This window comes from Falco naumanni, chromosome 1 (assembly GCF_017639655.2).
Source record: "Falco naumanni isolate bFalNau1 chromosome 1, bFalNau1.pat, whole genome shotgun sequence".
NCBI lineage: Eukaryota > Metazoa > Chordata > Aves > Falconiformes > Falconidae > Falco > Falco naumanni.
In genome coordinates this window covers 44194229-44211127 of record NC_054054.1, presented here as the reverse complement: position 1 = coordinate 44211127, position 16899 = coordinate 44194229, and the positions used below count along the sequence as shown (strand labels likewise).

The window sequence follows — 16899 nt, the reverse complement described above, 5'->3', positions numbered from 1 at the left end:
CCCGGGCAGCCTGTTCCAGTGCTTGACAGCCCTTTCGGTGCAGACATGTTCCCTCACGCTCAATGTAACCCTCCTGTCACTGGTTCCTGGGGAGCAGAGACCGACCCCCCTGGCTACAGCCTCCTGCCAGGCCGTTGCAGAGCCACCGGGTCCCCCCCAGCCCCCTTCTCTCCAGGCTGACCCCCCCGCCCCCCCAGGCTGGTGCCCCAGCCCCTGCCCCAGCCCCTGCCCGGCTCTGGACACGCTCCAGCCCCTCAGTGTCTGTCTGGCCGTGAGGGGCCCAACGCTGAGCCCAGGCCCCGCGGGGCGGCCCCACCGGTGCCCAGGGCAGGGGGACGGGCGCTGCCCCGGCCCTGCCGGCCACACCGTTTCGGACACCAGCCGGGACGCTGCTGGCCTCCTGGGCCACCTGGGCACGCTGGGGGCTCATGCCCAACTGGCTGACAACCAGCACCCCACCGGGCAGCTCTCCAGCCACTCTCCCCCAAGCTCTTTATACCTGCACAAGCTCTTCCCGTGCCTGCATTTGCCCCAGCCCTGGGGACTCTGGAGCCACATCAGCCCTTGGCTTGTGGCAGCTGTAAGGGCGCACGCAATGTGCAGGGCAGGAGATCCCCGTTGCTTCCCCAGCAGCAAAGATCGCTGCCGGCTTTCCCACCCACGCTGGGGACTGAAGGTGTCTGGGCCGCCTTCCCCTTGCGCTCACGGTAGCTGGTACAGCCCTGTGCCAGCGACCCTGTTTGAGTGGAGATGTGGGGCTGGGGATGCATCTGAGAGCGAGTGCCCACTGCCTGCACTCAGGGGGACATTGGATTTCCCACCCCACATCAGCCTTGCAGCCCCAGGCAGCGCCTCGGCCTTGGTACTGTCCCTGGGGACACCTACCCTGCTTCTGGCATTGCTCAGGGTTCGGCATGCGCGGATATCACTCGGGGCTCAACACACATGGGCATTGCTCAGGGTTCAGCATACGCGGATATTGCTTGGGGCTCAGCACGTACAGACATCGCTCAGGGTTCAGCACACATGGGCATCACTTGCAGCTCAGGACTTGCAAGCATTGCTCCGGGCTCAGCACACGTGGCCATTGCTCAGGGTTTAGCACACGCAGGCATTGCTTGGGGCTCAGCGCACAGAGGCATTGCTCAGAGCTCAGCACACATGGGCATCACTTGCAGCTCAGGATGTGCAAGCATTGCTCAGGGCTCGGCTCTATGGGGCTCAGCACACACACGGGCATTACTCAGGGCAATTCTTGCGGTCTGTGCCGTGCTGCTGGGCTCCAGGCCAGCCCTCGGCTGCCTGTTTGTTCTCAGACGCGATGTTGGCCTTCAAGCTGCACCAGGTGTTTGACCTTGTGTACATCACTTTGTCTGGCTTTCCTCTCCCACTCTTGGCTGTCTGCTGTCTCCCATGGGAGAAGATATGATCCCAGACCTGCTCCCCCCAGAGCTTTTCTCTGCTTTAACTCTTTCTTGGGCAGAGGCTATGGTTCCTTGCTTGACACACAACCATGTCCCTTACTGAGCAGGGCCACATGACACCAGCCTGCAGAGCAAAATGGCAAAGCAATACAGTCACTATTGCTGCCACATGTGCCTGTACAGGGCCTTTACAAGTTGTGCAGTGATCTGCCCCTGTGTCTGCTGGCTGCTCTCAAAGTGTTCATCTTATTAGCCAGCCTCAGCAGGAGCAAACCGAAAGCACCTTCGTGCTGTCCTACAGCCAGACACAGAGGAGATTCGGTGAGTTCACAGCATTTTCACAGCCCATCTGAACCCCTTTGGTATGCAGTGCCCCCAGTGTGGCCCCAGCCATGGCATTCATCCTGTTCAGTGCCCCTTGAGAAATGCTCAGCAGACTGCAGAATCCAGCCTGGTTCTTTTGCCAGCTGTTGTGTTGAGGAAAAATGTTAAAGTCATGGTCTGTCACAGGAAAGAAATGTCTGTCCTGTGGTACAAGCCCACATCTGTCCCCTGTAACGTCCTTCCTGGGTCACATTCAGGCAGGGCTCAGCACCGTGCAGGGCAGGGTCCTTGCCTGCCCAAGGCAGGGGCAGCCAGTGGGATTTACTGCCTGTGGACACGAAGCCACAGCCTCCGCCGCAGACCTGGGGAGAGACAGTGTCCATCAGCCCCAGGACCCTCTCCCAGCTCCCCATCCCACTCCTGGGCTGTGCCAGGGCCTGATACCCCTCGTCGTCCCCTGGGTCTGGCAGGATGCTTACGGTGGAGGTGGTGGGTGATGGGGACGAGACTCAGCAGGAGGAGCAGGATGCTGGTGGCCAGTGGGACCCAGACCAGGGGGCTGCAGACACCTGGAAAGCAGGAGAGGACTCACCACCTGGCACCATCCTGCCCCAGCATTTCTGGGGGGTGAAGCGTGGGGTGGGAAAGGGAGAAAAGCAAAGCAGGTCCTCAGAGGAGAGGTGGAGGACGTGACCATCACCCTGGAGTATCCCTTGGAGGGTGCAGTACACCCGAAGGCATTGCAGGGAACTTAGCTGCGAGTCATGATAACCTAAATTGCACACATCCTGCCCCCTAAACTCTTGTACATCCCAGGGAACCAAACCTAAATCAGCTCCATCCAGAGCGGTGGGTCCAGGTAGACCCTCATGCCCACACCTACAGGGTCACATTGGGGTTGGCCCCACCCCAGGACAAACTCCAGCTGAACCCTGGGGAGCCCCAGGAGCTCAGCGAACCCCTTTGCAAGGCAGCTTGAGCTGAGCCGGTGCTGTACCTTTCATGCTGGTAGTTTTGCTTTCGGTTATGCACTGCACGGGTTTTTTCAAGGGTGGTGCCTGAGTGGTCTTCAGAGGCAGAGGCAAATCATCTACTGGTGGGTGAGAAGAGGATGGTCAGTATGGCACTGAGCACAACGGAGATCTCAAACAGCCAGGCAAGAAGGGCTGGAAATGTTGGCCTTTAAAACTAACCCCATTCAGCAACCCCTGCAAAGGCCCAGAGAGGCTGGGAGCTTGCCCTGAATGTCTCGGTGGCCACAGATGTTTCTGAAAGCTTGTAAAAGCGTTAATAAAAGAATGTACCAGGCAAACAAGGGCAGAAGGCTAAGGCAGAGAAAAAGAAACCTTCCTTTTCTTAGTTTACTAAAATTTACTGCCAGGCACCATCTCATCAGTGTTGCACAAGATCATGGGTAAGAGATTTCAGTAGCTCTGGGAGGTTGTCAGGGATCCCTGGATCTTTTCAGTATTCAGATTGCTCTGATCTTTGCTCAAAGTTGCATTTTTTTTTTTTTCTGATTAAAAAAAATAGGGGCAGGATTTATTATGATGTATTTGAATTACAACTGAGTATGTTCATCTCCCTGTAAATTTGGCCAGGAAAATATCCCAGTAATTTTATTAAATAGCTGTTCATCTGACCACTCCAACTGTACTTATTCAAAAATCCGGGTGATTCAAAACTACATTTTTTTCAGCTTCTACCCAGGACTGAAATTCCTACAGAAACCACCATTCTTTTACACAGAAAGGTGAGACGTTGGGTGCCTGGGATTTTTTTGGACAACTTCTCCCTTACATTATAACATATACATTATAAAATAACTTAAAGATGATTTGGTTTATCATGAGTACTAAACAGAAAATATCCAGCAGAGCCTGAGTCCTCTCAGAGCACCTGCTGGTGTTTAGTTTTAAATTGGAATGTCCTTGGACATGCTGAATTTCAACCCTGTTTTTCATGCTTTGCTTTGCACATAGATATCTGCCCAGTTGATAAAAAACAGCTCCCCTTTATCTTAAACCAGCTTTTCTTTAAGCCAGCAAGAATCCAAAAGGGATTTCTCAGCCAGCTCAAGGTGCAGGGCATGGCTGCAAAAAAACAGCCAGAAAGGTTGGGACTGGGGCTGCTTTAGAGGCAGCAGCCATAGCTGCATCTTGGTTAAATAAGTTATTGTCTCCCTAAAAGCTTGCAAAGGGCTGAATCCTGCTTCAAACATGCTAGTTTTTCTACATCACCTCCTGCTCTGTGGTCAAGGGGAAAACGAGCTGAAAAGAGCTGAAAAATGGACTGTAAAGCATCACTCCCCCAGTGCCAGCTGCAGACAGCTCTGATTCCTGGTCGGGGCTCCCCACTGACAGTGGGCTGTGGGCTTTGAGGAATAAATCCCATTTCAATCCGTGAAGCTGCTGTCAGAGCCACCCCAGAGATGTGAGGGGTGATGTCCTCTGGCCTTGATGCTGCTCTTGTCACTTGGAGGAAGGGTGAGGAAGAACCAGGGCACAGAAGAACCTGGGAGCTGAGCAGGGCACACATCCAGCCTCTCATCTGAAGTACTGCAGGGGATGAGTAAAGCACAGGGCACAGCAATAACAGGGGCTGAGGGTCTTCCCATGGGAATGCTTAAACACTAGGACCAATGTGGAGCTCAAGGCATGATCACAGCAGAATAACTGCTGGTGGCAAAAGGACCATCACATGCAGCTCACCTAAAATTTAGCTATTTTCTATATTTTCTGCCTTACCCAGTCTCATAGGTCACCAGAAAAAACCCAGAGCCCCCACCTTGCATTTCAAAACTGGGAAGGCTCTTCCAACATCCCTTACCCAGTGGACCTCATCCCATCCTGCCAGTAGCACATTTTGGAACCCGAGGGGTGATGCTTACCCACACCAAGCCATGTCCCGCTGCCCAGGAAGAGCTGGGAGGACTGGGAGATGGAGCAGTAATAGGTGCCGTTGTCTGAGGCATGGAGGTGGCTGATGTGCAGGCTGTAGGAGCTGTGGGACCTCACTCCCTGGACACTAAACTTGTCTTCTCTGATGTTTGTGCCATACGTGGCTTTGCCCAACAGGTTGGAAAATAGCAAGAACTCGAAATTTTGCCTCTCCTGGCTCCAGCGGTACCAGTACACCCCAGTGTGGTCCTTCTTCACCTCACAAAGCATTTCTGTTTTATCGTTAGTTTGGGCTAAAATACGCTCTGGAGTCTGGAGTAAAAGTAGATTTGTACAGAAACCTAAGAAAAAAGTAACAGGAATACATAATTAGTATTTTCTTTTCATTATTTTCCTTCCCATGCTAAGTACAGATTTTCTTTCTGGGCTTAATAAGAGCAGTCACAGACCACTTAACTGGTAGTTAAGTTACAGACCAGTGGATTACACAAGCAAGAAACAGGAGCATCTTTATCAGGATGCTCCCATGTTCCCTCAGGCCATTTTGGATTCACAGCTAATTTTTTGACAACCTTGTTAATACAGGTAGAGTTTTCCGTGTAAACACTCATCTAGGAAGGAGGCTTGGTGGCACAGAGGGGGATGGAGGGATGATTTTGAGGGTGTCCTCAGGGCTTTATGTGCAGGGAAGGGCATCCCCACCTGCTCCTGTGGGTGCCCCTCTCCTGCCCTCTTTTCCTTCCTCATTTTTCAGAGAGGCTTCACCGCTCCACAGATTTTTTTTTGAGCCTCTTATTTGTCGGATTTTTGTTCTAACAGATGCAACTGATAAACATAATCTCAGGTGTAGGAAAAAAAGACAAAAAATTGTGCAAAACAGTTAAAAATGGGCTAATTTGATATTAGTTTTCAGAAGACATTATTTTCATATAAATTTTGAGACCCGGGGAAGGAGAGGCAGTGAGGGATAGCGGTGGAGTTGAAAGCTTCAGTTTGGTATCGCATCACTCTGTTGGGGCTTTGCAGCTTTTGTAGAAATTATCTGAATTGTGTTTGGCCCAGGCAGATGTGAGTGATATCTGTCTGCAAGCGAGGATGTGTCCTTGTGAAAGGAATAACAGGTAACATGTGATCCTTTCTGCTCAGCAAACAGTCCTACAAGGCTGCAGATAGTCTAAGACCGAGTGAAAAACAGCCCTCTGAAGATAAGGATGCTCTTGCTTTCCCTGTCCGTTTCCCAGGCGTGTTTTAAAGCTGCGCAAAAAGCCCAATAAAACCTGTTTTTTCTGGCTTTTTTAACCTTAAAAATGTCCCTATTCCTTCAAAATCCCAAAGCTGCTTATAGCAGTGCTTGCAAACAGCTTCATGCAGCCCTGCAAAGCCAGTGGTGCAGGAATGGGTTTGCATGACCACAAGAATGCTTGAAGCCATCTCTGTGTCCCATGTCCCTGATGTTCTCCATGTACCTGATGGGGACAGGCAAAGGAGAGGGCTCTGGTGACTCACACAGGTCCACAGCTTTCCTGTATCCCCACACCAACGGCCCCATCGCTGCGGGTGCGCTGCAGAGATGAACAGGCTTCAACCCTAATATTGCAATGCTGAAATTCAGGCATTGCATAGCAGCTCAGCACTTCACCACATCCTCTGGCACTGTGACAATATAAATATCTCATTATTAAAATACATAATTTTCAGAGTTTGGATTCCAATCCTGCTAAACGTTGCTTTGGCAAACACCTGTGTGTTTTTTTAGAGGATGAAATGTGTGTGGCCATGGGGCACAGTGGCTTCAGGATCTCCTTGGCTGCCCTCAGGTCTGGCTCTGCTGGGTGCAGGAAACTTAACCTCCCATGGAGACCTTTGCCTCAAGCTGCTGGAGATTATTATATGAAACAGAAGGAATGAGAAGAGATCCTGGAAAACGCTCAGCTCTGAGCCAGTGATCAAGCTGCAGTGGGGTGAGCTGGGATGGAGCTAGAGCAGAAAAGCTCATCCTCTGCCACACCTTCATCCCCCAAAATCTCCCTATTCCCTTTCCCAGTGTAAATGCTTGCAGGGGACCACGGGGAATTGGTTTGTTTCCATGTGCTTGGTCAGACCAGTCTGCAGCAGCTCAAAACCAGCCCCTTTCCCCTTCACTCTTGTGGAGCAAACTCTAATTTATTGGGGGGTTCTCAGCAAAGATCCCACCATATAGATCTGTAGGATATTACTTGTATATAGGTGTCGATAAAGCACCTTTGGCAGTTTGGTGCCGTATCGGCTGTGTTGCACTGTGGCTGGATGACCATCACACGACGTGAACACAACACCCTGCAGTCCTGACAGCCTCTGGCGAGGATGCTGGGCAGCTGTGGACCCGGGCTGGGCAATGTCTCAGGGCACCAACCTGAGCTGCCACTCTAATATATAGATTTAATGGGGGTTTCAAGCTTTCAACACTTTCCACCTAAGAACTGATGGCACAATTTGTCCTCTGAAGCATAATTCTACCACTTTGCCACAACGTTGACTGTATACATTCAGTCCAGAGCTCCTGCAACCTGTCTGCAATAAGAAGGTAACATGGTTTTATAACACGCTGAGTCCAGCTGTGGCCCTTGGGGAAATACTCAGTCCTTGGATAGATTTAGAAGAAAATTTCATGGGATGTTTACTGTCTTTGTGTTACACAGGCAGCACAGATAGCTGCTACTTTAGCTTCTCCATCAGCAGCTTCCCGCAGTCCGTCTGCACTAAGAAGGTGCAGTAAAAACAAACTCTGTGGTGTCTACACCATTATATATTTCTCTATAAATAGAATAGAATAGAATAGAACAGAACAGAACAGGACAGAATAGAGTAGAATAAATAGACTATTACAGTTGGAAGGGACCTATAATGCTCATCTCATCCAACTGCCTGACTGCTTCAGGGGTGACCAAAAGCTAAAGCATGTTATTAATTGTGTTGTCCAAAATTATGCAGTGATAGGTAATAATATCCTGTAAGATTTCTACTATGCCTGTATTGTTAAACTTCCATCATCCAGATGGTGTACAACACGTGCCATGTGCTGGAGCAGGGTGGAGAAGAGGCTCCAGCATGTTTTTAGGTGCCCTCAACCCTTAAGAGACATGTCCCTCTTACCTGGGATCTGGAGGCAGATGCAGAGATGGAGCCACAGCCGGGCCATGGTGGTGGACTCAATGATGGAGGGGTTTTGTGTCAGGTCCCCCTTTCCATGCACGGCCACCTCTTGGTGGTAGGGCTGGCTTCACCCCAGGAGGTTCTTCCCCATCTCAGCGCAGATGTCTCACTGGCAGCTGCCGAAGAGCATCTGCCACAGCAGCACTTAGTGCCTCAGCCTGGCACCTTCCCCTGTGATGAGCCTCAAATCCAGGTATGCATCAGGATGGCAGCTCCATGCTCTTCTCCAGCACGGCACAGGGTCCCCCCTTTAGGAAGAGAAACCATGAAAACTCACTGATTTTTAATTATGATTTCTTCATATTTCATCACTTAGTTTTTCCTTCTTCTTTTATTCTAGCTCCATGCAATTAATAGGAGCTTGGCGTTAAAAATAAAAGCAGAGAAGGATGAATTTGGGCTGGTTTCTCCTCTGTTGAAATAAAAAATAATTCAAAATAAGGAAAAGATGCAATTTTAGCTGTGGGGTTGTTTTCTTCAGCAGAATCTTTAGCAGGAGGTGTTTTGCTCTGGGCCTGGGAAGTGCTGAATGCCAAACAAGCTTGCCATAAGGCAGAGGCACAAGGCATCACAGAGAACTTTAAAGCCAAGAGCAAGAAACCTCAAACAAATTCAGTGGCTGAAAACCCACAAAAATAAGGAAATTCTGCTGGGGCTCACCACCTTGCAGCAAGCGCTATTTTGGTAGCTGCAACAGTGCACGGCTTATATGCAGAAATATTTAAATGATTGATAGACCAAATATAAGAGTGGTTTTGAAATGCACTTGGGGTTTAGGACTTAAAGAGCGAAATATGTGGTGTAAAAATTAAAGGAGTGAACTGATGTCAGCAGCCTTCAATATTTCCACGTTTGAGAAAAAAAAGATAAATCAGTTATTGGTTTTATTTATTCATTGCCACCTCGGCTGCCAAGCGGGGTTCAGTTTTCTTTTATGCCCTCCTTGCGCAGATACTCGTGGTCCTTACAAAGCCTCTGCATCTCCCAGGAGCTGGCTGCCCAGGAAGGGGGGGATTTCCAGGGATTCTCACATCAGGGCACTGAGAAACCGCCCCCAGGGTTTGAGCTGGCGTACAGTGTCATTTTTTTGGTCCATTTTGTACCAAGTTTTTCCATGCTGCTGTAACATAACACATCCCCTCCCCATTTCTGTTTAAAATCATTTCCTGCTTGAAGTGGGTTGCTAACTGCCAAAAACCTTGCCACCAACCCATCAGCTGCTACAATTTAGGGTCGGCTGAATCGCTCCTTAACTCTTTCCTGGCAAGAGAAAGCAATTTTAGTGTTTTCAAACACATTTCAGCATTTTTTTGCTCTTGTTTCCTAGCTGAGCCCCCCACTGGTGTTGCAGCACCCCTTGCTTCTCTCCCTCCTTAGCTTCTGCTTGCCTTTCCCCTTCCCTTTCATGTCACTCCCAAACAAGGACCTCCCCAGAATGGGGTGTAGGCACCCCCTTTTTTTGGGGTGTGTGTGCTTAACATGAGAAGTGCCACTGCAAGTGTATTCTCCTTTTATCCCCATGGTGAAGTCGGTGAGCTGAGCCTGCCGTCCCTGGCTGCTGCAACAGCTGCATCCCCCTTGTCTCACTGCTGCTGTCACCTGGAGCATCTTCTGGCCTCCTGGCCAGGACCAAAGTGCTCTCAGAGGTGGCTTTTGTCACCTTTACAACCTTGGACGTGGGGCAAGTTACACTGGGTTGCTGCAAGGCTGATGACAGGTCTTTTGGCTGGGGAGGATTCCCCAGGACATTATAGCAGATTTAAAGATGCTTCCCTGCAGCGCTTTTACCTGTAGAGTGTCTTCTATGGAACGAAAAAGGAATATTTGCAATGTAAAGGCATAGTGTGTGTGCTGGACAGGGATTAGTTTTTCTTTTCTTTTTTTTGAAGCTGCTGTTTATGTGCAGTTGAGCTGATTTCTGGTGGCCAAGCTGTTCCCGGGGCTGGGTGTTTCTCCTACAAGAAAACATTTTGGAGGCGAGATATCTTTGTCTGGCAGCCCATTGCCAACAGAAATAAAAGTACTGTGGGAGTGTGCAGGAGAGCAGCTGCTGTTTGTAACATCTCCACATTGTTTGGGGCTGCTGTCCTGGGAAGAAAATAGGGGAGGAAATCAGGTGCAAGTGGAACTGATTTGTTAATGCGAGCAAGATTTGTTGGTGACCTTGCTGGGATACAGCAGCTCCCGATAACAAGTGTTTGGCCAAGATGGAGGGGATGGCTGAATTTTGGTGTATTTGCGCTAGCTGCTGCACAATTTCTGGGTGAAATTTATGCTTTTTCTGAACTGAAAGACAACCATGCCAGTCCCCAGCCCAGCCAGCTACTTGCCCCATCTCAGTCCTCGCCCTGAAGGAACATCCCCTCTTTTTTCTGTCAGCCTGCATCCTGCCCCCTCACCACTCCAACACTAATTCCCCATGCTTTTCTGGCTTTGTTACATTTTTGACTCTTTCTTTTCTCCCTGTGATGGGTTTATTACAACTTGCTTTAGGGGGCTTGGAGCAGGAAAGGGGTCTAAGGACAAGAAGCAGGACCTGGCTGGGGTTTCATCTCTGTTAAACTCCTGTGTTGTAGCAGAGAGAGTTGCAGCTGGGCTGTAAATGTCAGGCTGGAGGAACAGTTGCCATAAAAATTTAAAAAATCCATTTCCTCTGTGCTTTTGGGGAAACAAGGACTGACTTTTGGGTTTAGGAAGGCTGCTCAGCCTCAAGCCTGGCCCAACGTGGCCAGTACTGCAGCACCTGGAAATAAGGGCTCACTGGGGATAAGGGGCTGCTGAACGGAAACTCCCCATGACTCACATTTTTTACTTTTTATATTTTTTAAAATGTTTTTATTCCAGGGAAGGGTGTAGTTTCTGGATTAGTTCATTAGGGTGAAAAGCAGCGATGAACATGACAGCATTTTTCACTGAGGAAGATGAGCACTACCTTTTTCTTAGTGTAATATCAGGAAACCAAATCAAGTGGGTCAAGATCACTTTTCTAAACTGCTCCAAGCTAAGATGTGGTTTGTAGGGTGGGGTTGGGGGGGTTGATTGCCTGCCTTTGCAGGTGCAGATTTACAGCTGTAATTCAGCTGCTGCAATATCACAGTTGAGGCTTCTGACACATGACGGGGTACCCCCCAGGTACATGCCAGTGGGTGGCAAGCCAGTTTGTGGCATGGAAAAATGCTGGTTTTGAAGCCCAGACGCCACAATGGTTCTAAACGATGAACTGTGCAAATTTTCCTGCCATCTCATTTGCCCTCAGCAAGCAGCTCTGTGCTTAGGGAGCGGTTTGCGGGGGGACTGTGTGAGTCAGGTGTGAGCCCCCATGTGTGATCTCCCCCCAAAACCCAGGTGCTAATGGGGTGTGCAGCAAGTGAGGAGGCCATGGGGGACATTAGGCTGGCTGGATGCTGGCGGGACAAGCTCCGGCTCTCCCTCTGCAGGACACTTGGTGGAAGCAGAAGTTAGGGAACAGTGACTAATCCTGCCCTCCACCCCCCAACCCCACCACCACCCCCCAAACAGATAAGGGGCAGAGCAGCTGCGCCTGTGTACTTTCAGATTCTGTAATAGGTGCCAAAAAGGATAAGGAAAGACAAGGAAAGTGTCCTTGGGGAGATGGGGAGGGATGCAGCACGTGCAGGAGGAAATGGTACCAGGGAAGTAAACAGAGGCACTATCAACCCCAAACAAAGACCTGCGATGGCTATAAAAGCCCAGTGCTCTGAGACCTCGCAACCACCTTAACATTAAAGGCGTCAGATCTGTCAGAGCTCTGCAGCGGCCGGACCGTCTCCACTTCCCCGGGACTATCAGGACATCAAACCAAGGATTGGTGAGATCTTTATTTCTGGGATCTTATTACACCTCTGCTTCGCTTCACCTCTTCCCGCTCCCTTTCCCATCCTTCGCTTCACCCCTTCCCGCATCCCTTCCCCATCCTTTGCTTCGCCTGCTCCCGCATCCCTTCCCCACCCTTCACTTCACCCCTTCCTGCATCCCTTCCCCATCCTTTGCTTCGCCTGCTCCCGCATCCCTTCCCACCCTTCATTTCACCCTTTCCTGCATCTTTTCCCCATCCTCTCCCCAGGAGCTGGTGGGTTGTGGTGACTGCCCGCTCGGCTGTGACCTTTTGTCTGCACCTTCCCCTTCCCTCACTGCCAGTTTCGGCATCTCTCCAGGGGGATTTTCAGAGGGCCAGGTCGTGGGGTCTCAGCCTTCCTCTGCGGGTGTGTTGGCAGCACTGGTGTTATGGTAGATTTGCCCTGAGACAGAGCTGTTTCAGATCGTGTCCCCCTCACTATGATGACCGATATTGTTAGCAATTGGAAGCTGGAGCAGTTTGTGCTCCAGAAATGTCTCCCTCCAATTTGGTCCCCAGGGGCCTTCCAGGGCCCAGACGCGTACCAGCAGCTGTGCCAGCAGTGGGAGAGCTGGTCGGAGGAGAACAAAAAGCCCAAACCCACAAACAAGTGCAAGAAGCGGGCGGCTTTGCAGGGTTTGTTGATGGTGGGCAGGGAGTTGTCTAAATTACTGAAGGAGGCTCTTGAGAATGTGCAGACGTTGGAGCTGGCTAAGGGTGAGCTGAAAATGCAGGTGGACAACCTGCGGGCAGAGGTGCAGGGGTTGTGTGGGGACTCTTTGCGGAGCGCAGTGGAGATTACCCGGCTGGAGAGCAAGCTGGGCTATGAGAAGCTGAAAACAGAGGAGTTGGAGAAAGAGGTTGGCAAGTGGATTGGGGAGACCCACGATGCGCAGAGCGCGGTGCGGGCAGTCCTGCAGGACGTCCAGCGGGACCGGGGCACTGGCCCTGATCACAAGGTCTGCCACGCCAAGATTCAGGAGCTGCAGGCAGAGCTGGGGGTGTCCAGGGGTATTGTGGCTGCCATCCAAGGCAAGAGGAGCCGGTTCGGGAACAGTGAGGGGGAGGATTCCCTGGACCCGCACCCGCCCCACTATGACTATGAGGATGATGTGTGGGGTACCAGTGGCCCCACCAGGCCATCCCCCTATGCTCCTCTGCGGGAGGAAATGTGCCAGCTGCAAGGAGGGGAGGTGGAGGCTTCCAAAACTAAAAAGGTCCCCCATGATGAGCCAGCTAGCCACAGCCCGCTCCAGGCCATAGACACCAACAGGACCGTGCTCTGGTTCACCCCTGAGCAGCTCAAGACGGTGGGGAAGATGCTGGGGCCATTAACGAAAGAGACAGCCGTCAACTGGCTCTCCAGGGCCCAGCGGCTGCCCAGGTGCCAGAATGGCAGCTTGGTGAGCGACCTGATAGACATAGTGAGAAAGTGCATGAAACCAGATGATTTTGCAGCTCTGCCGGGGGACGTGCAGATGGGCAATGTCCAGGACATCAGGGATGTTCAGTTGGCTGTGCTGAAGGTGTTCTTCCCGGAGGTTAACCCCTTAGTGCTCTTCCACCAGGAGAAGCAAAACCCCGAGGAGCGGCCAGATGCCTACATTAACCGTAAGAAGATGCTCTACCAGATGGCTGGGCTGCCTGGCTCAAAGGAGTCCCCCCTTGATTTTGACAGGCCTGAATTCAAGGAGCCACTGGTGGTGGGGTTGACCCCCCCATTGCGGGTGATTGCTGGTGGGGATGCGGCCAGAAAGCCGCTGATGGAGCTGGAGCAGATCCTGACCCAGAATTTTGAGCTGCAAAAGCAGGCATTCCCGGGGTACATGCTGGGGGGGAAGAAAGGGAAAACCTCGGCCACATCCTTCCAAAATGCAGGGGTGAGAAAAATGCAAGGGGACAACCGAAAAGATCCTGATGGCAAGGGCTGTTCTGGGAAGGAGAACCAGCAGGGGCTGCGGTTTCAGAAATCCAACCCTTGGCGGGCTGAGCTGAGGAAGCGTTTGATAAAATACGAGAAGCAGGAGGATATTGATGGCTTGCCGGATGCGGAGCTCTTCCGCAAACTGGCCCTGCACGAGGCCAAAAAGCACAGCAGCTCAAACCCCATTGACCCAGGGTCTAAGGCCCAGCAATAGGGCTGCCAGGCACCTGCATCGCCCCTTTTTGTGGCACCGATTAAGACCGATTCATGGGGGCGCCTGATAGTTGATACAACTATTGGAGGAGGGGTGCTTGGACAAGTGATGTTAATTGATACTGGTGCCACTTATTCAATTCTTAATATGGCCCCTGGTGAAGCCGGGCTCTTCCAAACTTGTGAAATTATTGAACTGACAGGGCTGAATGGCCAAAAATCCTCAGTGCCATTCACTGGGCCCGTACCCTTTGAAATTGGCACTGCCAAAGGGTCTGAAAAATTTGGGAAAATGGAAATGAAGGGAAAACCAGGAATTTTAGCCATTTCCACGCTGACTAAGATGGGAGTGGTGGTGGACCTGGCAAACCAAGTGCTGTTACACTGCCCTCAAAGTGATGTGGCTGTCATCCCGGCAAGCCACAGGGTGATGTCAGTGAAAGCCCCTGAGCTCCTGGTCCACCCTGAGTGGGAACCCCGAGTAAAACGGATCACGGAGCAGTTCCCCCAGGTCTGGGCCAGGAGCAAGCTGGACTGTGGGCAGATTGATGCTGTCGTGGAAGTCAAGGGGCCAGATCCCCCTCCTCAGCCTCAGCCCTTGTACCCGGCTGAGGCTGAGGATGGTTTGTGGGACACAGTCAAAGCCTTACTGCTGCAAGGGGTGCTGGTGGAGCAGCAGAGCACCAGCAACGCCCCGGTGTGGCCCATGTGGAAAGCTGATGGGAAAATGTGGAGGCTGACGGTTGACTTTGGTACCCTGAACAATGTCACTCCACTGCGGACCTCTGCAGTGGCCAAGTACCCTGACATCATGGCAGCCATCTCCCGGGGATCCAAGTGGTTCTCAGTGCTCAGCCTGACCAGCCCATCCTTTGCCATCCCCTTGCACCCTGAGTCCTGGCACAAGTTTGCCTTCACCCTTCGAGGACGGCAATTTGCCTTCACCAGAGTTCCCCCGGGCTTCCACAACACCCCTGCCATCTGCCATGCGCATGTGGTGAGGATGTGGGAGAAGCTCAGCCACCGGGAGAGTGTGCTGTCCCGCGCTGGTGATATCCTCATTCACACCCGAACCAAGGAGGAGAACCTGGAGGTGCTGGCAGAGGTGCTGGAGGCTGTCCAGAAAATGGGCTTCAGAATCAGCCCCACAAAGGCCCAGCTGTGCTGGACAGAGGTCTCCTACCTGGGGGTGACCCTGGGTGAGGAAGGGCGCTCGCTGGAGAAGCAGAGGGTCAAGCTAATACAGAAGGTGTCAGCGCCAGCTGATGCCACCACCCTGAGGTCCTTCTTAGCTCTCCTGAGGGTCTCCCGGGAGTTCGTTGAGGGCTATGCGGAGAAAGCTGCCCCCCTCTGTCACCTCCTGAAGAAGGATGTCTCCTGGGAATGGGGGCCAGAGCAGGACGAGGCTGTGAAGACCTTAAAGGAGAGTGTGGCACGAGCCCCCGTGCTGGTGCATCCCCGGGGGGACAGACCCTATGTCCTGCAGCTGGCCAGCACAAGGAGGGGGCTGCAGGCCACCCTGGGCCAGCAGCACGATGCCCATCTCCTCCCGGTTGCCCATGCCTCGCGTCTCCTGACGCCGGCTGAGCAACAGTTTACCAGCTACGAGAGGGAGGTTTTAGCCTTGACCTGGGCCCTGCAGCACTGGGACTACCTGATGGGGTCGGCCCCGGTGCTGCTGAGGACCTCCCACACCCCAGTGAAGTACCTCTTGTCAGGGAAGGGGGACAATGGTCCCCTGTGCTGCCCCAGGATGGCCAACTGGGTGCTGGCGCTGACCAACAAAGAGGCCTCTGGGGACCCCTCACCTGGTTCCTACAGGGTGGTGATCAGTGGAGAGAGGGTTGGGGAAGAGCCGGGGGGTTCCCTGGCAGAGCCAAAGCCACAGCGGGCACCCCTGTTTGAGAGCGGCCTCAGCCTGGAGGCGGCCAAGGAGCGAGGTTACGTTGTGTGGTTTGTAGACGGGTCCAACTACTACGAGGAAGGGGTGCCCTACACAGGCTACGCTGCCATCAACTGGGGCACTGGGGAGGTGGTGAAGGGGAAGTGCCTGCCGCACTCCATCCAGGCTGCCGAGCTGGTGGCCGTGATGGCTGCCCTTGAAAACACGCCAGCCGAGCAGCCGCTGGCCATATTTTCAGATTCAGGCTGGGTGGTGCGAATGGCGCTGGAGTGGCTGCCGCTCTGGAGGGACAGCGACATGCAGTCCGCTGACGGCAAGCCCGTCAGCTTCTCCAAAAAGCTGCTGTACCTGATGAGGCTGGCGGAGAGGAGGCTGTGTCCGGCCCAGATCATTAAGGTCAAGGCCCACAAGAAGGGAACAGAGGAGGCCAAGTGGAACAAGGAGGCAGATGCCAAAGCCAAGCAAGGTGCAAAGGAAGGGCTGATGTGGAAGGCCAGCAAGACCTCAGAGAGTTGCCCTGTGTTGGTGGCTCCCAGCAGACACTGGGAGACCGTGGACCTGCTGGGCTTGCAGGCACAAGACCCCAGCATCCGGGAGTTGGTACAGGCTAGGGAGTATAAAGGGTGCAAGGTGTGGAAGGACATATCGGGGCTGGTCCTGGCACAGAGGGAGGGGGCGGACAGCCCAGTCTGGGTGGTGCCTGAACTTGTCCGGACGGAGCTGGTGGCCCTGGCTCATGAGCAAGGGCATTTGGGGTCAGACAAGACCATGGTGAGGCTGCAGGGCACCGGGTGGTGGCCCGAAATGAGGGAGGATGTGGAGAGGTACGTCGGCAACTGCCTGATGTGCGCAGCCAACAGCTCTGATGCCAAAGCAGCCAAAGGCCTCCTGGGTCACCAGAGGGTTTCTGGGCCATGGAGCAGATTGCAGATGGAGTTTATTGGCCCTTTGCCCCAAACGGCCCAAGGCAACAGGTATTGCCTAGTGATCAGTGATAACTTCACCAAGTGGGTGGAAGCATTTCCAGCTCGAAACAACACAGCCAGCTTAACCGCAAAGATTCTGGTAGAGCATGTCTTCTCACGGTGGGGCATCCCAAAGGAGATCGACTCAGACCGTGGCCAGCTCTTCATTGGAGAAGTCATGAAAGGGGTGTGCCAGGC

General features: G+C 52.6%; 2 protein-coding genes across 2 annotated transcripts; one reads left to right on the top strand and one right to left on the bottom strand.

The window, feature by feature from the left end:
* Positions 1–1612: 1612 nt before the first annotated feature.
* On the bottom strand, positions 1613–8111 carry CD8B (CD8b molecule). The gene is made up of 5 exons (XM_040582355.1): positions 7781–8111; positions 4639–4989; positions 2746–2841; positions 2228–2317; positions 1613–1719 (listed from the first exon to the last, which is right to left on the bottom strand). The coding sequence occupies exons 1-5, from the start codon at positions 7824–7826 to the stop codon at positions 1613–1615; spliced, it is 690 nt and encodes a 229-aa protein (XP_040438289.1). The 5' UTR covers positions 7827–8111.
* Positions 8112–13438: 5327 nt separating this feature from the next.
* Positions 13439–14217, top strand: LOC121087523. Its single transcript, XM_040592671.1, has one exon. It carries the CDS (start codon positions 13460–13462, stop codon positions 13832–13834), a length of 375 nt encoding a protein of 124 aa, XP_040448605.1. The 5' UTR covers positions 13439–13459; the 3' UTR covers positions 13835–14217.
* The last annotated feature ends 2682 nt before the right edge of the window (positions 14218–16899 follow it).